The 27265-nt window shown below is 39.9% G+C and overlaps 1 protein-coding gene across 3 annotated transcripts in view; it reads left to right on the forward strand.

Annotated features, from left to right (window-relative positions):
• Window positions 1-27265, forward strand: part of hydin (HYDIN axonemal central pair apparatus protein) — a 128284-nt gene that overhangs the window by 64361 nt on the left and 36658 nt on the right. For 2 of the 3 annotated variants that reach the window (XM_036003247.1, XM_031309972.2), the window contains exons 25-48: window positions 567-735; window positions 2632-2841; window positions 4457-4612; window positions 4708-4882; window positions 5639-5772; window positions 8064-8191; window positions 9799-9935; window positions 11378-11505; window positions 11615-11728; window positions 12760-12840; window positions 13066-13179; window positions 13274-13513; window positions 14582-14711; window positions 14823-14966; window positions 15079-15249; window positions 15715-15900; window positions 16235-16410; window positions 16691-16762; window positions 21139-21322; window positions 21452-21593; window positions 22324-22453; window positions 22583-22676; window positions 22849-22952; window positions 24684-24845. In XM_036003247.1, the coding sequence (XP_035859140.1) occupies window positions 567-735; window positions 2632-2841; window positions 4457-4612; window positions 4708-4882; window positions 5639-5772; window positions 8064-8191; window positions 9799-9935; window positions 11378-11505; window positions 11615-11728; window positions 12760-12840; window positions 13066-13179; window positions 13274-13513; window positions 14582-14711; window positions 14823-14966; window positions 15079-15249; window positions 15715-15900; window positions 16235-16410; window positions 16691-16762; window positions 21139-21322; window positions 21452-21593; window positions 22324-22453; window positions 22583-22676; window positions 22849-22952; window positions 24684-24845 (3481 nt within the window). The remainder of the gene's footprint in view (window positions 1-566; window positions 736-2631; window positions 2842-4456; window positions 4613-4707; window positions 4883-5638; window positions 5773-8063; window positions 8192-9798; window positions 9936-11377; window positions 11506-11614; window positions 11729-12759; window positions 12841-13065; window positions 13180-13273; window positions 13514-14581; window positions 14712-14822; window positions 14967-15078; window positions 15250-15714; window positions 15901-16234; window positions 16411-16690; window positions 16763-21138; window positions 21323-21451; window positions 21594-22323; window positions 22454-22582; window positions 22677-22848; window positions 22953-24683; window positions 24846-27265) is intronic. The other variant, XM_036003248.1, reaches the window with a different exon arrangement.

The raw sequence follows: 27265 nt of genomic DNA on the forward strand, positions 1-27265 counted from the left end.
AACTATGGCAATAATGTAGCCAGTGTTTGGTGATTTAATATAGAGCTTGTCCAGCCCAGCTTTGAGATGGCTTCACTCACTAAATCTCTTTCATTCTCTTCCATGTTTATTCAGCACTTCACTGCAATCTATCCTGACCTGTTTCCTGCTGCTTGCCTATTAAAATTCCTCTTAATTATAGAACACTCTGTTTAATTAACTTGATGGATGCACCCAGTCTGATCCCACAGGGAAGGAGAAAGTAGAGCTAAAGATTTTCTTCTCCACTTGGGTATTAAAATATATGTTAATGATATATTAGATATACAATACATGCTTGCATAATTTGCTGTTAGTTTCTGTGTGCATGTGTTACTCTGCTACCTCACAGACATCTTGAGGCATTCAATTGCCTATTATCATGGAGCTGAAAGACGGTTTCATATTTCTTTTCTCTTCTCATTTTTTTCTCATTCTTGCCTCATAGTCATTGATTTTCCCTGTTTCATTTATTGCATGTCCATTTGTGCAGCTTTAAAATAGATATTTCACTTCAGGGATGTTTTTTGATGATTTTGCCCCCATAGAGAAACAGAGATGCTGGAGGCAGAGAAGGAGCAGACGAATCCAGAAAATGAGACTGAAGGAGGACGGAGTTCCTCCAGAATGCTTTCTCCTGCCTTTTCAGTTCCTCTGAGCCCCAGACCTGGTGCAGATGAGCAGAGCAGCACACAGTGCCGTCTGGGTGTAGCAAAGGTAGGCAAATGCTCCCTTGTAAACAAATCATGGTTTTCCTGAGATTTCCACTTTATCAAGGCATGGAGAGAGCCTGCAGTAATGGGCAAGTCCTTCTCCATCTCTGTGCTGCCACATGCCACACCAGTGCACATACACACATTTTTTGTGTTATAAACCTCAGTGTGGAGACTCTCCCCTTTGTTATCGGCGTGCATAACAGCTTTCTACTTTTGAATGCATTGATATAATAGACTAATAAGAGTATTTTACAACTCAGAGGAGTCATCATGATAGTTCCCTGATTTATAATATTTATAGTGTTTGCAATACTAAAGTTATGAGATAATACTTTGATCACATCTGTACATATGTTTGGCATATTTTATTTTCAAAATTGATGAATCTATTGATTTGTCTCTAATATATATTGCATCAAATTTGCTTCTAGTCCATACACTGTAGCAAGTATCAACAATATTCTTCCACCAACAATCCAGAAAAACAAAAGCTTTTAGTATGAATTTTTTAAATCATTGATTCATTGGCTTGTTGTGTCTGCACTACAAATTAATAGTACACACCGCTAGGTAATTTGTAAATTATAGAGTGTGGTCTAGACCTACTCTATCTGTAAAGTGTCTCGAGATAACTCTTGTTATGATTTGATACTATAAATAAAATTGAATTTAATTGAATTGAATAGTGCAAACTCTAAATGAGAAATGTTCTGAAATACTAGAACATATATTTGCTCTCTTGCTAAGAGTAAGATAAGAAGATGAATACCACTGTCATATCTGTCCATTGAATATGAAGCTAGATCCAGGAGATAGTTAGTTAGTTAGTTAGTTAGTTAACTTAGCATAAAGACTGGACCCAGAGGGAAACAGAGAGCCTGGCTCTGTCTAAAGTAGAACACTCAGCATGCCAGCACCTCTACATTTTCACTATTAAACATGTTATATCTATTTTGTTTATTTTGTACAAAAAACAAGGTGTTAAAACAACTAGTTGTGGTTTTATGGGGGGGAGGGGGGGGGTTGAAACATACAATGGTTACCAACAAAATAAAAGATATAATCAAACTGTATTCATATTGTGAGGCAATTTGCTCACAAAAAAATAAAAATAAACAACACAGAGGATTTGTACTCCCTGCTGAGTCAGCCAGCCAACTTTAGCTAACATTAGCTTTGTAGAGATTGTGGGATTTCCCAAACTGTATGAATACCACACATATAAACATACACACTGCTTTGCTAGCTCAATCGTGTTGTAACTAAGATATCTGCTGAACAAATAATTTTTCCATGGATAGATCGTTAGCTACTATGTCCGCAAACTTCACATTTAGGCTATACATAGAGCCGTGTCACAGACTCATTGGCATAGCTGATGTGATCCAAACATTTCCAATAACTCAAAAGCATTGTATGATAAGACTAACTCATTTAAAGGCAGGGTTGTTAACTATTTCCAATATACGGCACACTTTTTATATTTTGTTTGAACACCCCGACAACAATAAATAACTTATGGGCTCTGAAAAAGGAGCGAAAAAGATCCGTTATCTGTAACTGCTGTAATCCTGTAAAAATGCCCACCAATGACTGCCTCGCAGTCCGCTTGGAAAGAACCAATGAAATGCCTCCTTGCCCCGCTGCACGTACTCTACCCCTCCCGTGTACGAGCCTGAGCTCAATGTGCGTCATCGTCGCATTGCTAACAGTAGTCATGTTTGTTTTAAACATTTGGTATGATAAAATTAGGTGTTTGCCTACAGGTGAATGAGACATAAAGTGAAAAGAAAATCCGATGGATCACTTTCATAAATATGTTTGAGAGCTTCTGTGTGAAATTTTATTAAAATGAAATGAATCTTGTAAGTTCCACTTGTTTTCTTTTTGTCTGTAGGTGTTTGATATCTCGCCAATATATGGTGAACTGCTACCCGGGGAACAGCAGCAGGTCATTTTGTATTTCTATGGCCAAGAAAATGTCAGCAGAGAGGCGGTGGCACAGTGCCATGTAGTGGAGGGGCCTACGTATGAAATCAAACTCAGAGGAGAGACTTCGGTAACCAGCTACAGCCTTGACTCAACCCATATCGACTTTGGTCTGCAGGTATGTATACAGGGCTCCTTTACCCAGACTTTATCTTCTTAGTTCTTTATCCCAACAAGCTCTACCAATCAAATAGTTATGTTTCAGCTTAGTGTGTGCAGGTCTTTAAGGCTAGGATTAGACCATGACTGGCGTTAGAGACTGCTGACAGTAGCTAAGGGGGGAGGATTTACCACTGCTTGAGCTCCATTATCTTGTGTTCATTTGCCTCTTTGCTGTCCTGTTATCCTGCTTTTTTTTTCTTGTTTTTTCCTTTGTCATCTGTTACGACCGGCTCACAGACCAAAACAAAAGAGGGAGATGCACAGCAACGTAATAATAATAAAGCGACATTCATTAAATAATAATGCAAACAACAGAACGATGAGGTGTGATTGTCAGTATCGGTGATGAATGAAGGTGTATGGATGTAATGGAGAATGTGAGGACCGGCCAGGTGATCACAGTCATCTCATTATCGCCTTCCGCTACACCTGCAAGTTAACAAGACATACCAGAGTACACATGTACCGTCACACATCTATTTTTATTTATTTTTTTAAACAAAACATTGAGAACAGTGATTCATTCTACCATTTTCAAAAGGACACTGACAGGCCAGGGGGAGTGTGACAGATTTGTTTGTGATTGTGAATGAAGATGTGTTTGCTGCACTTCTGTAGTTTGTTTCATGAGTATTTGCTTTTGCTTACTGTTACTGTGTTTTACTCTTCCCCATGCCATTTCTTTTTATTATCACAGAATCTAATGCCGAGGGACAGATAGTGAGATAAGTGCTCGTATGTCACTGGGACACACATGTATATAAAGACATAATATCTGCTGTTGAGAATGGCATCAAATGTGTTTGAACCTCTAAAGAGACTGGTGAGAGGAATCATGTTAACTTTGAATGTCACTGCATAGTGTCTTCACAGTTTGGCCTTTTGCACTTCCACTCCCTCTTTAAGTATGCAAGGCATCCGGACCAGTTATCAGTGATATTCAAGTCAAGGCCATATTGATTTTTGATTTAGTTGAAATGAGTGATTCAGCAGAACATTTCTCTGACCTTCCTGTCTATTCAGCACTATTTTTTCTCTTGCCGTTTCTCTCTCTCTCTCTTACTCCCTGTGTTGTTTTCTTGTGGTCAGTTATATTTGTCCATATTAGTAACAAAGTCCTGAAACAACTCCCTTTGTGCATGCAGACACTCAGATAGATGCTTTCAGATTTGGAGCAACACTTTTGAATAACTTTTCGTGTTTGTCTCTATCTCTCTCTGTCTCTTACTCTTTCTCACTTTTAAGACTCAAATAAAAATTCCCTTGTGCTCGTATCACAGAAACAACTACTATCACCTTATCTTCTTCATTAATATATTTTCATGGTAGGTATGACCTTAAACGTGAGGTTCAAACGGAGGCCAACATCATGCATGCTTTTCTAGAAAATTGGTTTGCTTGCTGTAGTGTATCACCTTTCCAGAGCTCCCAATCCAGCTAAAAGACACCAGGTGGAGTGGTTTTACCAAAACCTTCTGTTTGCCATAAGCTAAAAAAACATTATTTTCAACGTAAATACAGGTGCTGACAGTTTAAAAAGCAGTGTTGCCTCTCCCCTCTTTTTCTTTCAGCTGTTTGATCATGAAGTGGAAGCTGATGTGACCCTGAGGAATACTGGTAAGGTGGGCTTCAAATTTAGCATCATACACCCTCAAAGGGAGGATGAGGAGACAAATGAGAAAGGACAGGAGCTCAAACCGGGCCGGCCCATGGTCATCCCCACCGTGGTAAGTTCATCTCGGGACTATTTCAGCTGTGGGAGGGTCATTTATTATGTATAAGGTTTTTTTTTTTTTTTTTAAACAATTTTTTTGTGTGTCAGGGTCACATTGATGCTGGTGCAGAGCAACTTCTGCATGTGCGCTACCTCCCGGGCATCCCCGAGGTGTTTGAGAAGCGGCTTCAGCTGCAGGTGGCTTTCCTGCCACTGCAGGACATCCTGCTGACTGGAGAGGGAGTGTTCCCAAGGATCCGCCTGAACTTGCCACAAAACCTGTGTATGATGATCATATTCTTACCTTTTCCTTTTTTATCTATTACTTTGCTTATCATTTAAAGGGGTGGTTGCTAGCGCAAGTCAACAGTATCTGCTAGCCTGCCACTAAAAACAGTTACATAGATATTCTGGCGTTATAATTTATTTGTCTTGGGTGTACTGTGGAGTGGATAAGACTGTTTTAGTGGCAGGCTAGCAGATACTGTTGACTTGAGCTAGCCTAGCACCAGCGAACTCTGCAACTGGAAGGACTGGATGAAAAGTGTTGAAAACAGTTTCCACTGATAAATAACACACTGGCTAACTTGGAAATGAGGTCCTATGTCCAAAATTCTGAACCACCCCTTTAAGCGATAAAAGAAACTGTATCTGCAGTAAACTACAATCTATTTTCTACTGTATATTGATTCTATTTGCCCAAATGCAATTATGGTGTCAGTAATGCCACTGGAAGGAATTGTTCTCTGTGCACTGGAACGGTCAATTTGAAACTTAGTCAAACTCAGTAAAAAGCAGTTAACAGAAAGTGCTTAACATGTAGTTAAATAGTTTAGAGTTAGCTACAGAAAAGAGCTTGGCCTCTAGAACTTAACTTAGCTCCTACATTAGTAGGTAATCCCTGTTTTGCTGTTTTGCTCTCTGACACTTTTTGTATTAAAAAGCATTGAGCCCAAATCCTTCAGCAGGTCTCCCTAATAATCATGTCTCCATGCTAACAAATATCGAGACATAAGTATAACTCTCTTTTCCCTTGCAGCAGAGGAGTGCTACAGTGATGTGGTGCAGCAGGCCAGAACAGCTGTGGAGAGGGATAGAGTCAGAGAGGAGTTTATGAATGGAATTACCGCTGCTGGTGGAGGAGCAACAACCGAGGCCAACTGCACCCTCACAGTCAGTGACTAATACAAACAACATTAATGTTACTGTTAACAAACCTATTCTTCCTTATTATTTTCCAAAATTGGTCATGTAGGTTACTACAGTAGTAAGCATGCTGTATTTAGTGTAGTGAAAACTGTACAATACTTTGTTTGAGTACACAAAGAATAACCAAAACCAATTTGTTTATTTGTTCTAATCCACATAGTGAATCTTGTTTAATGTAAGAATGTTATATGTATTAAGAAAAGATGCGTGCCATTGTGGTCAACATATATGGTGCACATGCTCTTTCTATATGGGTATGGCAGTGCTACAACATCTCTGCTGTTAGTAACCAGCCTATTCTACAAGGCTTTGCCTGCTTCTTATCTGTGTATTGATTTTCCAGGGAGTAGACCAGAGAACCATTGAATTACAATGGAAATTGCTATTTTCTGCTTATCTCCTCAGTATTTACTCATGGTTTTGTGTTGCCCTGACATCCCTGACAATCCCCCTAACTGAAATGAAAATGCAAACATTTTCAAAGTGGAAAAGGACAGGAGAGATAAGGACTGCAATACCTGTACATAAACTGAGAAATTGTCAACATTAAAACTTATCCACACAAACCCATGATCTCAGGGACTTTCTATCTGTTGTTATCATCAGAAGAGCATGGCAAACTGATTTATAAAATGTTTACAGTTCAGCTTTTGCTTGATTATCCATTATTATAATAATGGATAATCAAGCAAAAATGCATTTATATGAGTCTAAATATATTTAGACTCCTATAAATGCATTTTTAAAGCAGCCATATTATGCTCATTTTCAGGTTCATAATTGTAGTTTAAGGTTGTACCAGAATAGGTTTACATGGTTTAATTTTCAAAAAACACCATATTTTTGTTGTACTGCAGTGCTCTCTCTCACTGCTGCAGATCCTCTTTTCAGCTGGTCTCTGTTTTAGCTACAGAGTGAGACCTCTTTTCTTCTTCTTCTTCTTCTGTACTATCTTTGATTGCACTCGCACATGGTCAGTAGCTCAGCTGTAGATCATGTCAGCTAGCTAGCTCCATAGACAGTAAAAGAAAGGCTGTTTCTACAACTTCGGTCAGTTACAAGGCAGGATTAGCTGGGAGACTTCTAAATGAGGGCGCACATGTAAGTAGTTCTTTTGTAGATTATGGTGAACTTGTGTGTTGTAGCAGTGCTTTGCTATTGAGAACGAGGTAGCATGCTAGCGTTAGCATTAGCGTTAGCATGCTAACGCTAACGTTACGAGCTAATGGTTGTGGTTAGCCTGCGTTTCGGCTTGTGACGTCACAAGCCGTGCCGATTTTGAACAGCTCACCCAGAGACTGAAGGCAGGACACATTCAGAAACTGTATCTCACTCTAAACACCATGGATGGATTTTTTTCAAAGTTTGTATGCGTGTGGAAGCACCAGAGACACAACATAACACCCCAAATCCCAGAAAAAGTGATTTTTTCATAATATGGGCACTTTAAAGTCATAATTACAATGTGACTTTGATAACAATTATGCATTATTATGCAATTATGATTTGTCTAGTAAGAATGCAATTATGGTTTGTCTAGTAAGAACAACAATTCAACAAGTATTTCTAATAAAAATGTTATTCGTGAAGGTGATCTCTAATGATGTCACAGCCATTTTATCGTACAATAGCCTTCTAGATACATAATACAGATGTCTGCAATTGTTTTTTGACATACTTATTTTTTGACAAAACATATTCTCAATATTTTTAATTATATTCTGGGAGTGAGTCAAATTCATTTTATGTATATAGTCCAAAATCACAAATTTGCCTCAAAGTGCTTTACAATCTGTACACATCACCCTCTATAGACCTATAATCCGAATAAGGAAAAACACATCCAAAACACCTTTTAAAGCTAATATAATCAGCACATCTCAAAATCACCACAGATTCCATGATAATGAGCTGATTTAAAGTTGTCAGAATTTAAACTGACAGCCGGCTCTGCTTTACAAGACCAGCATCCAATGCTTAAGCCTTGAATCATGTCAAGTGATATGTGAAAATATCATTTTTACCAGTCCAAACTAAATCTCATCCAGCTGTCATTCTGTACTGTATGTTTGATGAGACAAGTTCTTAAAACGAGCTTTGACTAGTGAAAATAGATTTTATTGCTCTTACCATTTAGACTGTGCTGTTTGCTTATATAACTCTTCAGTTTTGTTTGTAACTTTTGAGTGTTTACATACTCCTCCTTCTGTCTCCCTCTCCCTTTTCCTTTTCTCTCTTTTGCCTGCTGCCTCTAGTATGAAGAGCTGCTTCACATGGAGATTGAGAAAACATTGGTCAAACAGAATGCTCTCGCTGTGACCAGTAGCCTGCTGGAGCTCAGCGACTCGCAAGGTTCCTCCAGAAAGTGGCACAAACTTAGCCAGTATGTGTACACACACACACACACACACACACACACACACACACACACACTTTGGCTGAACAGATGGTGCACTCACTTGACTGAAACAAGAACTGTGTTGTGGAATTCAAAAGAGTTTGGGTTAATGAATAATATCTTGCTGGGTAGGTTTTGTTCTGTGGTATTTGTGCAAATTGATGGAAGTCATGGTGTGCATTGGCTGTTTTCACTCATACCATATTGTGATCCCTTGTTTGACTTCCACAAATATACGCTGCAAACTACGACATACAAAATAATCAAGTCGATATTCAAGGCAAAGAACTGTGATTTAAGGATTTTAATGATTAACCGCTTTACTGACAATAACAATTTTGACCGATTAATACTATCAGTTACAGTAAACAGTTAAAACTAAAATAAAAATAAAAAGTAATTAAACACGCTTTTCAGCTAGTACAAACTTTGCATTTGCAAGTTGCGTTTGAAGCTCTTTTTGCTAAGTTTGTGGCTCTTTGCTGGACCGTGCTTACAATGGAGAGCTGCGTGACACATGCCACTATATCGATGAGGACTGGCGGGTTAAATCAGCCGTCTTATACAGAGTATGCTAGGCAGACACACAGCTGACAACCTCACAGGTGGATGTAATGAAGACAAGCTGCAGACTTGTGTCGGTTTCACGGACGGGCCAACAATTCCAGGAAAGTGACTGCATGTGTCCACAACATACTGTAGTCTGTAAAAAATAACGGACGAAGCTTCCGGGTCTAATAAGGGAAGCCAACGTGGAAGTGCCTTAACGCTCTGAGGTCCAAGGGCATTTTCAATTTTTCTTAAATTTACCTCTTTAAGGTATTTGCATATGATTCCCATGTGTTCCATATCAAAATGTTCAGAACAAACTCAGCTTTCCGTATAGCAATGCCCACATTTTTTTCTAGAGTAATGTGTAATGAGATAATTTGGTGCTAAAGCTGAAACGTTGATGTTCACTTTTTGAAAGTCGTCAAATCTCTTTTGAAAACAAACCTTAACTTATGATTTGTTGTACGAATTGTTTCAGTGCTCGAAATGAGTTTACCAAAGTCTAAGGTTATATATGTAGTAACTTAATGTCTGAAATAAAATTTTGTAATATCGCTTTTTGAGTAGGAGTTTTGTTAAACATCGTTTGCGTGCGCTGGTGCGTCTTTCGTCCTCAGAGGGTTGTAGAAAGAAGTCAGTTTCTCTAGAAGTATATGGGAAAATGACCCTACTTCTTACTTGATGGTCTCAATCGCTAGTTGATGCATTGCGAGGCATCAAAATGGCAGTTCTCAGACCAGTGAGTGACTTCACGGATGGTCTGTTGTCCACAACAATGCACGGAACATTTTAGCTGCGTGGCCGCTACAAGTCTGCAGCTGTTTGCAGAAGCAGAGCATGGAAAGTATGCCCAAGCATCCCGGACAGGTGAACTGGGAATCCGTTGCCTGCTTGTCAGTTAATGGTTAATGACATAGTTTTGTAAAATGATAATATGTTATGTAATTCATAACGCTGAAGTATTACCAAGCCCTGCTTCTGGATGTTGCTTGTTATTGTCTTATTTATGTCTTCATCCCTACCTTTTTCCACTCGCCCAGGTTCCTGCTCCCAGAGTATGTTTTGGATTTTGGTTATGCCATTCTAGGCAAAGTCTTCAGTCACACTGTAAATGTGACAAATACTGGGTCAGTGGCTGTTTCCTTCCATCCCAATGGCAAACTTCTAGCTGGCACAGGTATGATACATTACTTAAAATCCTCTTTTTTTAGTACTTCATCCGTGCGTCTTATTTTCATATGATTTCTCAGTATTACTGTGCCATCTCCTGGATCTAGCTTCAGATTGGGCAGACAGATATGCCAGTGGTATTTATCTTCTCTTCTACAGTAACTTTCTGCATAAGTGAAAGTGTATTTCCCAAAATGTCAACCTATTTATTAAGCAGAGAGACACAAGTTTACAGATTTATAATTTTTGCTGATAACACCTAGCCCTATTTTAACGATCTGAAACGCAAGTATCAAACACCAATTGCAAGTAGCTTTGTGGGCGGATCTTGCTATTATACCGGCGGTATATACCCGACGCAAGTCTAAAATGGGTTGGTCTGAAGTAGCTACATTACTCATAGGTGTGGTTTGGGCGTAACATGCAATAAACCAATCAGAGCGTTATCTCACATTCCCTTTAAAAGCAGGCGCGCTTGTTCCATGGCGGATTGCTATTATAATGGCGGATTTGCTAGGCGCACGCTCTTAATACATCCATAGGCGCACGCCAGGAGCGGTTCACAGCTGAGATGAGAGAAGCAAAGTGTATGCGCGGTGTGCACACTCTACATTACGGTCAAGCATGCGCCCTTAAAATAGCATCTGAATAATGCGCCACTGACTTTAGACTATGTTTTTCCTGGTCTGGGACGGAATTGTTTTCTGAAACTGCAAAATAGCACTAGCGAACGTTTGCGCCGGATCACGCTTCCTCTTTTTGGTGAACTGCCCCCGGGAGCGCAAGTTCATTCCCTAATTTACCGACATGACTGTGGAGGGAAAAGTCCGCTGTGCGTCGGGTGCAAAATAGGAATGATACATGCGTCGGTGTACAAAGTCAATTGCGCTGGGTGCAAGATAGGGCCCCTAGTTTTAATCATGTGTAGGTAGGTGATATGAGTTAATAATATCCTATCTTAAAGTAAAGTGAGGAAAATGATATGGATAATGGATGAAATTCAATTGACTGATTGTCTCAAAGGGTTTGCCACATAGATAGATAGATAGATAGATAGATAGATAGATAGATAGATATCAGACACACAGCACACATACAAAGTAAACATTAAATAATAGGAAACAATATACATGAACTAATAATAGAATAATACACAAGCAATATTTAAGATACATACAATTTGGAATTAAAATGTACAACTGTTTCAATAGATATAGATAAACTTAATGTGCAAGTTTGGGAGTAAAAATGTACAACTGTTTCACTAATAATGATTGTGCAATCCACATCATCAATGGGGAAATATTCTGCCTGTCTTCTGATATTAATCCTTGTGTTTTCAATGGGTTGTTTTCTTTTCTTTTTGTTTTGTTTTTTTCTTCTTCTCAATGTTCTTCATTTTGTCTTCATGAAATAAAACACTTTGAGTGTTTTGTTGCTTCTTCAAAGGATTCAGTGCAGGATTTGAAAGAGTGAAGAACCTGCCCTGCGGCGAGACACATACTTTCACAGTTAAATTTGACCCCCAAGGAGCCAACTTGAAGACAGGGGACATAAGTGTTGTCATGCCAATACAGGTACAGGTCATTATTTATGATTCAGTGTAAAATGTCTACACACAATAATTGGGTCATTCTCCCTTGTTGATCAGTAGCACTGTAACAATGATTGTGTTTGGTTTTACAGGTCACAGGTGGCCCAATGGTCCAGGTGCGCCTGTGTGCGGTTGTAACTGTGCCGGCCGTCACTGTTTCCACGGATACACTGCTGTTTGACACTGTGCAGTGTGACATGTGTCAGGTAATACAGTATGATAAGCTGGAATTAGAAGATATTGTTGTGTGGCCCTACAAAGGTTGATAGTTGTTGATGATGGAATAAAATGCTATGTTCAAAGGTTGTATGATTATACAAGCTCTTACACTGATTTGATTAAAATTGGATAGTTACACAAATTTAAATAAATTCAACTTTTACTGCGCGTTTTGTTTAACTTTGTGTTATCAGCATGTAAAAGTAGGAGAATAGGAAGGGCAAATGCTGTTTACAGCTTAAAGGGGAACTATGCAGTTTGTTTAGCTCAATTTACCTTAACTGAACAGCTTCAGAGTCATTGGAATGGTTATATGACTTTTTTCGGGTTGAATGGTGGTCGTCCCGCTTCCCCCTAGCGCCTGTGAGCGGAAAAACCACCCTTGCAACTTTTGGCTGGCAAGCCGCCAGCCTGAGCGTCAGGAAGTATTGCATGGTCAGGTCTCGCGATGTAACAAATTGTTTCATGGCACTGCACACATACAGGAATCGTCTAGCTATAAGAACAAGGTAGCGATGGAGTTTTTTACATTATCGTCATGGCTGAGCAGGCAAAAAAGAAGCAGAAAGCTAGGAAAGCATTGTCGGTGGAACAGAGAAAGAGGAAATGGCAGACTGACCGAGCAAGTTTTTACACAGTGTTGCCAAATATCTATTCCGAACCTGTAGGGGGAGCTCTATAGAGAAACCTGCGAGCAAAAAGCGAGAAAACAGCAAAGAAATTGCCAAAACTGCATAGCGCTCCTTTAACACTGCTGTGACCAGTGTACTGCCTCACTGTGTTTCCATCTTACTGTCAGCTTAGGTTAAGTTTATCATTTACTCTCTTACTAAGCTCATACAACGTAAGTGTGTTAAACTTGGCTGTGGTTATACATCTTTCCAGAAGTCAAAGCATAATCTTAAAACTATGATTAATGATTTTATGAAGCCGTTTATTACACTAACTGATGTCAGTTCATTCTTTTGTAGCCAAACTAACATGAGAATGCACTCAGGTTGTTGTTGTTCCTCATCAGATCAAGACAATACAGCTGTTTAATCATGAGTCTGTGCCCTGCTACTGGAGCATAGCTGAGAAGGGGAAGCGTTTGAAAAAGGTACAAAAATTGTCATTTTATGGAAATTTCTTTTCCAATACATTTTGTAATTTGCTCTCCAGGTAACTAAAACTACTTCTACATGGCATCTACCTTTGTTAGCTTTCGGAAAGCTAAGTGATCAGAATACTATTTATAAGTCTATATAAGTTATAAGACAAATACAGACCTAACTCCTTTAGGGTGACACCTGCCTCCGTTCTTGCTCTCTACCGGCATTAAAAGGTTTCGCAGAAGCAGCGCCCACCTCCAGCGGTGTTCAGGATGATTCCCAGTTCTGGCATGCTGTCCCCTGGTGAACGAGTCAATGTCCAGATAAGGTTCAGTCCTGCTGAGTCGGTATGGAGCTTAATTAACTTTAGAGATTGGCACAATACATAGCAGAGCATCATAGCATTCCATGGGTTGTGACCTACTGTCCGTGTCTTTGCAGAATGCTTACAACGTGCAGCTAGTGGTGCAAGTGGCTGACAGCACCGAGCAGGTGTTGATTACCGCCCAGGGGCAGGGTGAGGAGCCACAGCTCCAGTTCTGCCCGCCGGTGCTGGAGCTGGGGCCTTGCCTGCCTGTCACCACTGAGGTTGAAGCTGAGGTCATCGTCAAAAACCCCTGCTCTTTCCCCATTGAGTTCTACTCCCTGGAATTTGACACACAGTATCTTGAGGAAGAAAAGGTAGCTCTCTTCTGTATGATTGCAAAGGGATAAGAATGAGAGAAAAAGTTGGAATGTGGGGGTGCAAGCAAGGTTGTTAGATAATGATACTGTGAGCACATACCATTACCATTTACCAGTACCATACAAACTATTCATCCACAAGAGGGCAACATCACAAGAAATCAAGAGAAACCTTTTGAAAAATGTGCCCCATGTCATTACCGATTCTATGTATAAACCGTATACAACAGGAAGTTTAGTTTTAGCTTATCTAATAGACGCATGTTTTTAACAAACCTTTCCTACCACTCTTTCCCTCTTGGAGATACAAAACAACTTTATTGTCAGTTTACACGGAAATTCATTTTGCATTCCTTACACGTATAGTACAAAGATGAAAACACATCAACAGCCATGACAACGAAACATGTTTCATGATATCCTCCAGTTAAGATCTTAATTGGCAACACACCGATTTTGGTTTAGCAACAGAATAGACCGATGTATAAAAGAGTTCTTAAGCCTGTTCTAAATTGGCTGTTAAGAAGGCAAAAGTCAGTATTCAGAGTTTAAAACATGCATGGAGTCAGAAGAGATGCTGTTAGCAAGCATGAGCATGCTATTCTTGTGGGTTGTTTGAAAGTAGTGTGCAACAGGTTGACCAATAATCTTAGCACAAACTTTGAGTTGATTATATCATTTAGTTTTAGGTTTAGCAGATAGGCTGCTGAGCCAGGCTGACACTCTGAATCACTGAATTAGAAAAATAGAGAAATAATCTGGCAGCTGGTTCCAAAGGAACTAAGCCTACAGAGAAAGTAAAGGTGCTGCTGTATCTTTTTACAAATATGCTGATGTGAGGAGTCCATGATAGATTGTGAAAGGGTGAAGATTATTTCCTCTGTCTTCTTAGTGTTGATAGTAAGAGCATTTTTGTATGATGTTGAATGATTAACTCTTATTTCTTATCTCCTCACTTGGCCCCTCACACTATTTAATTTTCTTCTGTCTGTTCCTTTTTGTGTCTTTTCCTGTCCTGCTTCCCTTCTCCATCCCCCCTCTTCCCCTTTACTTCATCCCATGTAGATGCTGCGTCTGATGCAGGGTTATGATGAAAACAACATTTTACTCCTGCCTCCCAGAGCCCCTGGAGAAAGTCTTCCCACAGAACTGCTTGACTACTACAAGGAGTACTGCTCCCAACTGAGAGATGATGGTAGCTTCAGGCACACATGTTCATCATGCTCTGCAATCATATACCTACAGGTATATGTCTGCATTCTGTGTGCATACCTGTTTTAATTGAATCTACTGTACCTGTATGTAGCAGAGCTGAAGGAAGCCTTGGATGAAAAAGAAGAGATGGGTGGCACACAAGAGGAAGAAAAGAGGTCAAGACAAAGCAATGGGCACACACCAGACAGCAAATTGGAAGAAATACAAACTGTAGCTGTGAAACCAGTTGAATTGCGTGAGTGCAACGATTTTAAAAGCAGAAGTTGAAAGTAGCCTGACATTAGGTAAGTGTGTAATTAATTTATTTTCGCAGGTACGGTGTATTACAGTAATGCTTGTGCTTTCAGTTCTTTCGGAGATGACCAATGAGGGAAGCAGTGGGACACTGGGGCAGCTAGAGATGACCCCCGTCTCCAGAGCAATTGCCCGCCACATGTGTGTTGATCTATCACCTGAGGGCCTGGCTGCACGCAACCGTAGAGGCATTGCTATTATTGTATATGGAGCCCCACTGACAGGTGAAGCAAGTAATTAGTTAATTAATTAATAGTGGATTCTGTATTGAAAATCAAGTAAAATGATACCACTTAATTCGCAGAATCTTCATATTTCAATCAAATATTTGAAGACTGGGGCACCTGGGTAGCTCACCTGGTTGAGCGTGCGCCCCATGTATCAAGGCCCAGTCCTTACCGCAGCGCGGGCCGCAGGTCGAAATTGAACATGCAGCCTTTTGCTGCATGTCTTAACCCCTCTCTCTCCCCTTACCTGTCTTTAGCCCTCGTGTCAATAAAGGCCTAAAAATGCCCAAAAATAATATGGATAAAAAAATTGTAAAAAAATAGAGAAGAGTATTAGAAAATATAAATCACTACACCATACTCACTATACAGTGTATATACAGGATATACCTAGTTACCTGGGATTGTGTGTGTGTGTGTGTGTGTGTGTGTGTGTGTGTGTGTCCTGTTCTGCCACTTTAGATAGGAGCAGCACAGTGGCTGCTCTGGCACATCACTACGGAGGGAAGTACCTGAGTGTTGATGCTGAGGTTACAGAGGTGCTGATGAATGGCACTTCACATGTTAGCCTGACCGCAAGACAACTCTATGACTGTGCTGCTGCTGCTGCCGCCTCTGCTGCTGCTGCTGCTGCTGTTGGGGAGGCTGGTAAGAATAATATACTGTGCATGCAGTGCAATTCTAAATGTGTTTGTTTTTCTCTGATTTGTGTATCTGTTTGAAGAGTTGCAGTAGCCTGGAAGGTGGAGGTTGTGATGGACAGACTAGTAATGCTTTTCCATACTGTCAATGTGCCGGTTGACAAGGCATTTAATCACCAAACACTTCACAGTAAAAGGCTGTGATTGTACTAACCAGCCTTGTGCTTGTAACGAGGCGTTTTATCTTCTATAGTCAGACAGTACACTACTGAAGAACAGTGTAATGTTTAGTTTAGATGGTAGATGAAGGTACAAATTAATATATGTACGTCTGATTTCAGCTCAGACCACAGAACCAGGACCTGCAACACATCTTGAAGCCTCCGATCCAGCACATTCAGCTGGAGCTTCACATGATACTGTGGAAGTTCTTGCCAAACCCAGTGAGGACAGCAACAGTAGAAATGACTCCAAGGCTACTGAGGAGACTGAAAACACACCCTTTGCCTTTTGCCTGGTATGTTTCCTCAAATCCTCTGGCCATCTGGTGTGTTTTAATGTTGTGTTGGAATGGTTAACCATTTTAGTCCAGGTTTGGAAATTAGAAAATAACATTTGTATACCTTTTTATGCTTTATACATTGAGAGTATGAACCTACTGCAAACATCTTTATCGTTGCAAGCACCATATCTCTTAAATATATCTCTTATCTCTCTAACATGATTATCTAAAATTGTAAATACCATGTAATAATTGAATATGATAAACCAAATCCTTTGGTGTGGTTTCACTTCAGGGAGATGTGAACACGCTTGGCAATCTCTTGCCTGAACAGCTACTGGTTGATATTCTGGCAGAAAGATTTCAGGTAAGTTAACACACTGTTTTTCCTATTTTTATGCAGTTTATTGTAGTAGTATATTGTGTTTATTACATGGTTTCAAAATAAACAGTTAACTGCTAGGGCACAATGTCACAGGACCTTACATATAGTGCAGACAAGACCTACTCTAAGACAACTAGATTGAAATGCTACATGCATACATCAAAATAGCTCCCAGCAGGGTTCAAAATTAGCTTTTTGTCCACTAGCCAAATATCTAGTGAATAGTCAAATTTTACAAGCCACTCAATATATTACCATTGTTTTTTTGGCTGGTGAGTGAAGCAAATCTACCAGCCACTTGCATATTTTACGAGCATTTGGCTGTTAGATGGTGCTAATTTTGAACCCTGGCTCCCTGCTATTTGTTTATTGTTTATTGTTTATTGTTTATTTCTTTATTTGATCAGGGACAATGCACAAAAAACATTAGTCTAAAAAAGAAGAGATGTCATGTGCCAGGTTATAGCAAAAAATGCTAATTTCCACCCGCAGTCCCTGGACAGGTTGATGTTATACTTACAAAAGTTCATAAAATATATACAAAATAATACATGAAAGCATTACTTCACTCACATCATAAAAACACTCTCCACTTCAGGAATCTATCACTCACTCACTCATAGTTTACATCATTCATATCACAGTCATTCAGTGCGTACAGGTTTGCTTTGATAATAACCACTGTTTGGTCAGGCGTGTAAATGTACTATAGTGTATGCATGAAATAATTTTGTTTGGAAGAGTGTTCCAAAGGCACGCTGCTTTATAAGAAAACGATTGTTGACCATATGTGGTTCTACGTCTTGGAATGCTGCACTCTCCTCTGACTGTCGACCGTGTGGCTCTAGAAATTCTCTCCGAATTTAGTGTGACAAATTTTCTCAAAGGGGGAGCAGCGACGTTATGTATAATTTTAAATAGAGCAGAAATTTGATTATATTTAATGAGGTTTTCAAAACTCAAAATGTTATATTTACTTTGTACTTTACAATGATGGTACTGACGAGGCTTTTTATCATGAATTTTTATGGCCCTTTTATATAATGATTCAAGTAATTTTAACGATGTTTTACACGCCTGAGACCAACTGGACATGCAATACAGAAGATGTGGAACAATAGTATTGAGGTATATATTTGAGGCTTCCGTGGTTAATGAATTTCTAATATGTTTATAGTTCATCAAATTGAATTTCAATGTATTACCAATTTTTTTTATGTGACTTTTAAAACCAAGATTCGAATCAAGTACTAGACCTAAATATTTTGTTTCATTTACATTCTTAATTTTTTGTCCATTTACTTGAATTTCTTGAGTTAGTTGTAATTTACGTTTATTTGAAAAAAACATTGAGACCGTTTTATCAACGTTTAAGGTCAGACAGGACGTCTGCAACCATTCTGCAACTTTTTGCATCTCTTTTGATAATTTGTCAGTAACCTCCAGCTCGTTTTCCCCAAAAGTGAAGATCACCGTATCACCAGCGTACATGATTACGTCAACGTCCGAACACACTCTAGGGAGGTCATTTATATAGATGCTAAAAAGCAAGGGTCCCAAAATAGACCCTTGCGGCACTCCCATCGAGGTGGCTCTAAACGCAGATTGGATGTTATTCACTTGTACATTGATGTCGGTCGCTCAAATAAGATCTTATCCAGTTTTGAGTGTGCTCAGAGAGACTATATTGATTTAACTTACTGTAGAGTATCTGGTGATTGACAGTATCAAAAGCTTTACGCAGATCAAGGAATACTGCTCCCACCACCCTTCCCTGATCCACATATGCCCTGCTAGTTTCCAGGAGGTAACAACAGGCAAAGTCTGTTGAGTATTTACGTCTGAAACCAAATTGCATTGGATTTAAGAGAGATTGTGAGTCAAAGTGGGTGGTAAGTTGCTCTGCCACCGTCTTCTCGAGCACTTTTGACGCAGCTGGGAGGATGCTTATTGGACGATAATTGTTCATGTCTTGTTTGTTTCCAGACTTAAATATAGGGGTGACAATCGCAGGTTTTAGGGCTGCTGGAAAAATACCCTCACTAATCGACTGATTGATCATTGTTGTCAACGGATCAGAGAAGATGTCCTTATATTGTTTAAGAAAAGAAGTATCAAGTCCATAAATATCTTTTGCTTTGCTGCTGTTTAACAGAGTAATTATTTTTTCAACTGTAGTTTTAGTTATTAAGCTAAGATTAAAATCAGATTTGTCACTGATTATGAGAGGGGGATGAGCAATTTGAAAATTCTGAGCCAGTTTTTGGACAATGTTTAAAAAATATTCATTAAAATTTGTTGCTATTGCAAAAGAGTCATCAATAATTTTTCCATTAATATTGAGACGGATATTCTCACATTTTGACTTTTCTTTTCCAATCAATTTATCAATAGTTTTCCATATTATTCTACTATTACCTTGTGCATTTCTAATGATTTCAAGAAAAAAACTGGCTTTGGCCTTTCTAAGCTCAGCTGTAACTTTATTTCTTTGACTTGTAAAGGCAAATCGATCCGTTGTTAATCCTGATTTTAGAATTTTTTTTAGTGCCACATCTCGCTTTTTCATCATATCCCAAATAATTTTGTTGAACCATGGCAAATTTCATTTTGCATGTCGCTTTCTTTGCTTATTTTTTGTATTTGGTTAAGATGTCATTTACAGCCAACATAAGATCATGACAGCCTTGTTCACAAGATTTTTTTCTTCAAGATGCCCACTTTTTTGTTTTAAATCTTTTTCAACCAGTTGTAAATCTTTCTTTGGAATGAATGTGATACACATTTTACTATTCATTGAAATTTCGTTCTTGCACCTTGTTTTTATCAATTTTCTAGCTACTAGGGTTAAATTGTGATCAGACATGCCTGTAATTAGATTATAAGTTTTAATTATTCTCTCGGGCTTATTTGTCAATATTAAATCTATTAAGGTTTGAGAAGATCTTGTTATACAAGTTGGTTTACTTAATAGTTGTGTCATTTGAAAAGGTTTTGTTATTTCTTTAAGTTTGTTTCTACATGATTTCTCAAACCAATTTAAATTAAAGTCACCTAAAAGACTGACTTCTTTTCCATCACATTGTTTAAGTAAGTTACCAAGAGAAATAAAGAAATCATTAGTAGCTTTAGGAGGTCGATAAATTGCTAATACACAGAAAGTCATTTGAGGAGATAAAGTAATAGTAGTCTCCACACACTCCAAGTTACAATCACTGATGTCCAGTTGTTTACTTTGGATGTGATCTTTTACATAAATCAGCACACCGCCGCCTTTACCCTTGTTTCTGTTGCGTCTATACAAGGTGTATCCCGACACTTTCACTATAGAAGAGGGAGTAGCAGGAGTTAACCAGGTTTCCGTTAAGCAAAGATAATCAAGATTTGAGTCCGTTAACAAATGTTCGATCTGCTCAGTCTTTGAAGCAATGCTGCGGATGTTTAAATGTCCTCCGAAAATGCCCTTCAGCTTTATTTTCGGGTTCCAAAGCATGCTCGCGTGATTCACAGTCTGAAACAGTTTCATTTGCTGCTGTTTAAGTAAGGCAGCAGTATTTGCAATTGCTGCTTGCTTAGCGTGGATCACTGATGTTAATATTTTCTCAGGGATGAACTTAGGAGCAGAGTTTGTCAGGGGGTTACCTCGTTTTCCCACGCTGGAGCCTTGGATATGGGTTAGCGACGTTTCCACCCCATGAATGGGAACAGCTGATTTTAGAGCGTCCACACGATCTTGATAATCCAAAGGCCCGGGGTTTAGATGAATATCCCCACATAGAAGCAGAACCGTGCAGAGAAAGACAGAATATCCTCGAGTCCGACTTGCTGGTACCGTCCCTCTGGAGCAGCACCGCTCACGCAGCGCGCTACGAGTACATGCTTTGAGTATATGGTGTATTGGCACCATGAAGCAAGTGACATTGGCACGACTATGTCTGCGAACGCCGTGGCCTGCAACAAAGTGTGGCGTTCACGTTCACGAGATCCCCACAGTTGTGTCAGTAGGAGAAACAACACATACAGAGTTACCCAGAGATGTAATGAGTTCTCTGTTTTAGTGTGTTTGATGCATGAGTTCCAAGATGCAGAAATTCCATTTGCAAAAAAATCATCTGGCGGTTTCCCAGTTTGTTTTAGGAAAGGTGCAGCAGCACCTGTCGAGCGACTGCCTTCCTCCGCCATTTTTTCCATACAAAAAACAAATTAATTTGGCAAATATCATGTGTGTATTATGTTTAATAATGGTTTTAATACTTAAAAGAGGCAGAGTTTCCTAAGTTTAACTTCTGTGTCTTCTCATGTTTGTTGTCTTTGTCTTGTCATTGTCATTGCTGTTGGTGCTGCCATCATGCTAACAGCGGAGCGATTGTCACCGTGGCATAGTGATTGATGGCCTGGAGTCTGTGTACACTCAGTCAGAAGCCGACACGCTGCAAGTTGTTCTCAAGGCCCTTAAAAACCGCAAACACATCTATGTAGTCAACTTGTCTGACTCCTACGCTGCCCTGAAGGCACGGGAGAGAGCACAGAGAGAAACTGAGGGTAAACACACACATACAGACATTCTTATACAGAGGACAGAACTCATCAAATTGATTGTGTTATTATTTCTATTCAGTAAGGTTTATGGCATTGTACAGTATGTGAAAACTGTCTATGTGTGTCCTTCAGAGGCTCTGCAGAAAGAGAGAGCTGACAGAGAGGAGCAGTGGCTCCAGGAGCTGGATGACGACGAGTATAACGATCTCCCAGAGGAGGAGATAGAGCGTATAGTCTATCGAAACAGAGAGAAGCGCAGGCAGCAAAAACTCAGGTACTGACTGGAAGATGGCCGGACACTTTGGACCTCATGCAAGAACATTTTTAGTATTTTTAACCTAAAACTCTGTTACTGTTTTCTGAGGTTTGCTAGTATGAGTGTTCCAAGACAGATTCACCACACTCTCTTAACTGGACAAACTTGTTTTAGTGTGATGAATGTCACCTGTTCATGCTATTTATTTTAATTCATTTCATATTTAAAGATCAAATGTATTCAGACATTATTATTCTTAAGTCAAACAAGTGTATCTATGGCATGGCATGGTATGCATGACTGTTACCAACTGTGCATTTAGTTTGTACCTAATAGAAAATTCAAAACACAATTCTCTTCTTCACTACTTCACCACTGTTCATATGAGTAGTTCTTGCACGAGGCCCACTGTCTAATTCAAGCAAAGAGACAGCACAATTGTTATGGAGGCATAATCTATATAGGAATCTATATCTAAAGACATGATAGAATAAATATTGAGATAGATTGGAATGAATGTCTGCATACCTGGATCAAATTGTCATTTAACCCTCCAGTCTTTGATTTTGTGTACATCACTTATTTGAAGTCCTGTCTAGAGCCTCGTTTAGGAGTTTTGTTCACAAATACTAATTAAACTGTTCAGGCCCTAACAATAATATACGTAGCTTCCACCAGATAGTGGGAATATTTTCAAACATAAAAAAATTAAATAACGTGTGGCTGTGTGTGCGTCTGTTTTTGTAAGGGAGCTTGAGCGTAAAGCCAAAAAGCAGGAAGAAAAGAGGCATGAGGAGGAGATGAAAAGGTTGAGAGAAGAAGGAAAGAAGGACACTAAAGACACGTCGAAGAAGAAGAACTTGCTGGTGGGAAAGCAGGTATTCCATTAACACTCCTCTATGAACAAAATCATATGTGTACCAAAATACATGCAAGCTCCCATAAGCACACTTACTTAGTCTCCCCATCGGTGATCATGAAACTAATTTGTTTCCTTTCTTCCCCAGTCAACAGATGCATTGAATGGACGGAGGATTTCTTCCTCTAACAACGCTAAAAAGACTCTAGTGGATGCAAGAGAGCAGAATCTTTTAAATGAAGGTGCAAGCCACTGCAAAGAATCCCACTTTTGTTTAATGCTGGACACTGTTAGACAAATTATTTTTCAATGTCTTGGCGCCAGGAAATGTGAATGATATGCAGTGAATAATAGTATATAGACTGTAATCTCATTGGTTTAGTTGCTGACATATGGTCCTCTTTGCTACGACAGTGCATCATGTCAAAGAGGCTGATAATTCACAAACGCAGACAGAAGAAACCAAAGCATTACATACAGAGTCTCCTCAACCCACAGACAATCTGGAGAAAGAAAAGGTAGGTTTACTGCTAAGCAAAGGCAATGACACATTCAACCTAACACTACAAATTAACTTTATCACATTATTATAAATTATGGTAACTCTTTAGATTATTTTCTGCAACGCACAGTGTAATTTTTCCCAATTTACAGTTCAATTGTGCAGCAGTACCCTATGTACAGATACATTTACAGCGTAACAATGAGGAAACTTGAAAAAAAATGTATATAGTAGGTATTTTTTAACTTACTGGTTCCTTGTCTAATATTATGGGGTATGACCTACTGAGAAATATTGGACATTTAGGTAGAACTTAAAGATAATTATACTGTAAGTATGTTTAACTACCGAGTACCTGTTCTTATATTGCTGAGTAGAGTATGACCTACTGAAGAGCACAACTGGAAGTTTTGGGGGAGTAATGAGTTGTATAGCACTTTATGAATCTCCTGTGAATTATTTCAAAATTACCACATACTACTGGATGCACTGACATAACAAAAAGAGAAAAGGCTAATTACATTGTTCCTTTTTGTTTGTTTGTTACTAGTCTTTATTGATGATGTTTTATTTATGGGATAGTCCTGGTGCCGCTGGGGGTTCCGCCTCACCTTTCACTTTCTTTGTGTTGGCATTCTAAACTCTGGTCGATTCAGGAAACATCCTCAGAGCTAGAACCGACAATCAAATTATATATATTTTTTTTGGGTGAAATTCTCATCACACACTCGACAGCCATTTTAATTCCATGTTCCACCAAGACAAGTTCCTTCCCGAGGCTATTTTGCAGAGGCACCGTTGTTGACCGGTGCCCAAGACGGTTGTGATTGGTTTAAAGAAATGCCAATCAACCAGAGCACTGAATGTTGAGTGGACTAGCCAGACCTTACTGGACAGTGCTGTGGATATCTATCTGGCTTCTCCACACATACATTTTGGGATAGTAGAAAAAAACGCTCTGGGTTGTTTGCATATCTTTAAACCAATCACAATTGTCTCGCTAAACTCCGGACGCAGCGACGGTGGCTCTGCAAAATAGTCTCGGAAACTTGTTCTGGTGGAACACTTTTGCACCCCTCAAAAGAAAACATAAAATATAAATGAAAGGGGCGGCCTCTAGCTCACCCGGTAGAGTGTGCACCCCCATGTAGGCTGATTCCTTGGCAGCGCCCCGGGTTCGAATCGGACCCGCGCTCATTTGCTGCATTTGCTGCATTTGCTGTCGTCCCCCCTGCAAAATATGGCTTTTAGCTGTGGAAAATATTAATAACTTATGCAAAAATAACTTTTCTCTCCATCCACACAGCGTTCACTACACTTTCAAATGAGTCCACGCCCATTTAGGAGACAGGAAATGTGTACCATTTCATACATGGATGTATAATAATGTAATAACGTGTGTAAGCGCTATCTTTAGTTATAGAGAATCTTTGGTTTAACATGCAGTGGCACTAAAGCATCTTATCTTATGTAAAAGAGTGACACAGTCAACACCACACAGCAATGCACTCCATCTATTATCAAATGAGTATTTAGTGTCACTACTGAGCTGACCTAGCCTGGAAACCAGACTAATCTGCGAGCTAATGTTTAATTTGCTCTGCATTTGCATTGTCATTTGCATTTGTCTGGCAATGCCAGGCTACACCAACACTGATCTTCTGCCACGCAAAAAATGCAATAGATACTGTTATGCTGATGGCCTATGTGTAATACCTTTGCTGTTTCTCCTATCCACCATATGCAGTCCATTGTGGATGAGCTGCAGTCTCAGTTCAGTGTGTATGAGCAGAGCCAGGACCAGGTGGAGCACATCCTGCAAAACTGGGACCGAGCCCAGGGCTTGTTGCTTGTCCCGCTTCCCATTGAAGAAGCCCCAGCCGTGTCAGAGGAGGCCATAACAGAGAAGGTGTGGTTTGCTGACTTTCAGTTGTGTTTTCTCTATAATTACTGGTAACATTACAGCAATGTTGCAGGGGAGGTTTCTTTTTTTTTTAGATGGAAAAGTCCTTGTCCCTAGAGACAGAGCGCAGGCAACACTGCGTTTTTCTTATGTACAAGCTGCTGCTCCTGTTGCTCAGTTAGGTTTGAGTTCTCCTTGTTGCTTCCATGCTGCAGACTGGACGGGGCGGAGTCACATGACTTTGCATGCAGTAGTATGTTTATAAGGGGCAATATCCACAGTGGGAAAAAGTATTAACAGAATTAAAAATACAAAATAACTGACATGGGACAATAGGTCTGGGTATCGTTCAAAAACATTCAATACTGATACCAATACCGTGACCTCGGTACCGGTTTCTAAACGATAAGGTAAATGACGTTTTTCAATGGCAATTTTATAAATCAAAAAGAAATTACAAGATTACACGTTACGGCACAAATCTTTTTATTTACTTTTCAGCTCCTTACGTGAGCCTGCTCTGTGTAACTGTTAGGTTCTTGCTTATCCTCACTATTAGGAAAGGTCCTTCAACAAAATAGCCGAATTCAAAAAGTTATAATAAAAGTATTTACAGAGCACAAATGCAACAACTCCACAGACTACGATAAAGCAGTTAGCTGTCCAGCTCCTACAAATGTACTGCTGATCGTCTCAAATGTCTCTGCTTATATTGCTAGTCTCACAGGGCGTCGTCCTCTCCCATTGGCGTTGCAGACCAGATGTGTCCAAATCTCATTGGTCTATTGATCTGACTCCACTTCGCTATCCTCGTGTGACGTTGCATAGCTACTAAAACATTCTCAGTCTCCTGCGTAGCTACTAAGACATTCCCATACTTCTAGTCTGAAAAATAATTGTGTACAGAACATAGTGTGCATCTCAGCCCGATGTATCATATTTTCTATTACTTTATCTATCACTCACGTACCCCCCTATGTACCATCTGCCTGTTTCACATACTTTAAGTGGTCCAAAGGGCAAACTTCTGTAGAGACAGACACAGACCTAAAGGCCTGCCGGAACTCACAACTTTAAACCCTACTCATTACATGGTGTTTAATTTTTTGGGCGACAATACAGATTAGTGCTGCCTGCTGTAACGGCGACGTATTACGTCTCGCGCATGCACAGAACGTACGCTCAAGTTGGCGTCGCTTCGGTGTGTCCCAAGGCACTTTTTTGACCAACTCGGGGAGGCAGTCAGTCAGGCAGGCAGAGCACAGAGACAAACTGTGGCCCAGGTATACGTCGTTGCTTTTGGTTTAAGTTGCAGCTTGAAAAATCAGTGGCTACGAGATCAGAGTTATAAGTTATAAATAATATGAGCATTAAACGCAGCGCTCGGCAGCAATTCTGAGCATTGCACGACGCCAAGGGCAGCGCCTACTGTCTCCACCGCTCCCCTCGTAGAAAAAGCAACGGCACAGCCAGCGCAGAGTTGTTCAACGCGGATCATGTGTAGACAGCTTTACCTGTACAGGGGACGGCAGAGAGACGTCGCCTCTGTAACATGCTTTACTACTTGTTCAGTTAACAGGGATAGCAATGCCGATAAAGCGGTTGCAACTGTGGTTAAGATGCGGATCCATTTTTGCAACACGACTGAAGCGTGGTGTCGATACATCCATGGTTGATGCTTCATACCCTTGCCCGGCAGCTGATTGGATGAACGTGTCACGTGGGTCTGGCTACTCCCGAATTTCAAAACGACCATCATGGCGGCTCGTTCAGAATAAGATCTCGTATTTTATGAAAATAGTTCAGAAAATAGAGAAATAGGCCATACAGTTGCTGAATCTGTCTTCATTTCAGATCGACAAAGGTCAGCAGGTTCGTCTACTTCTATTGGGTAGTCGCGTCGCGTTCAACGGATTCATTTGCATAAAGATGGGCATCTGCCAGATTTTTTGACGCCTTCCCAGGATGCTTTGCGGGCGTGTTAAAGTCGCTTGACGTCACCCATAGGAATAAAGTGGAGCGCGGCGCGACAGAAGCGTCACACGGCCAGGTGGATCTGAACTGTTACTTTTCAAAACGCCACGCACGCAGGCAACGCTCGCAGCAGGCAGGCTCGCTGCAACATAATATAACGACGAGCCGAGAGCGGCCACTCTGAGACACCCTGTATGTGCTCTAGTAAAAACAGAACAACCATGTAAAACTAAATGTAGAGAAGTTCATGGGAGCTACTGGCGGCCACATCTGCAAAAAACGGCAAGTATGAAAATACCCTAAAGATAGGTTATTCGCACATGTGCTCCTAAATACATTCTACAGTTTGCACACATCTATTTTTAGTCGCAAATGCGAGTGAAACGGTCGCACTGTAGAGCTCTGTGTCTAAAACTTGATTCTGCATTAAGGCCTTTTTACAGTCACCGCAG

This window comes from Sander lucioperca, chromosome 7 (genome assembly GCF_008315115.2).
Source record: "Sander lucioperca isolate FBNREF2018 chromosome 7, SLUC_FBN_1.2, whole genome shotgun sequence".
Classification (NCBI taxonomy): domain Eukaryota; kingdom Metazoa; phylum Chordata; class Actinopteri; order Perciformes; family Percidae; genus Sander; species Sander lucioperca.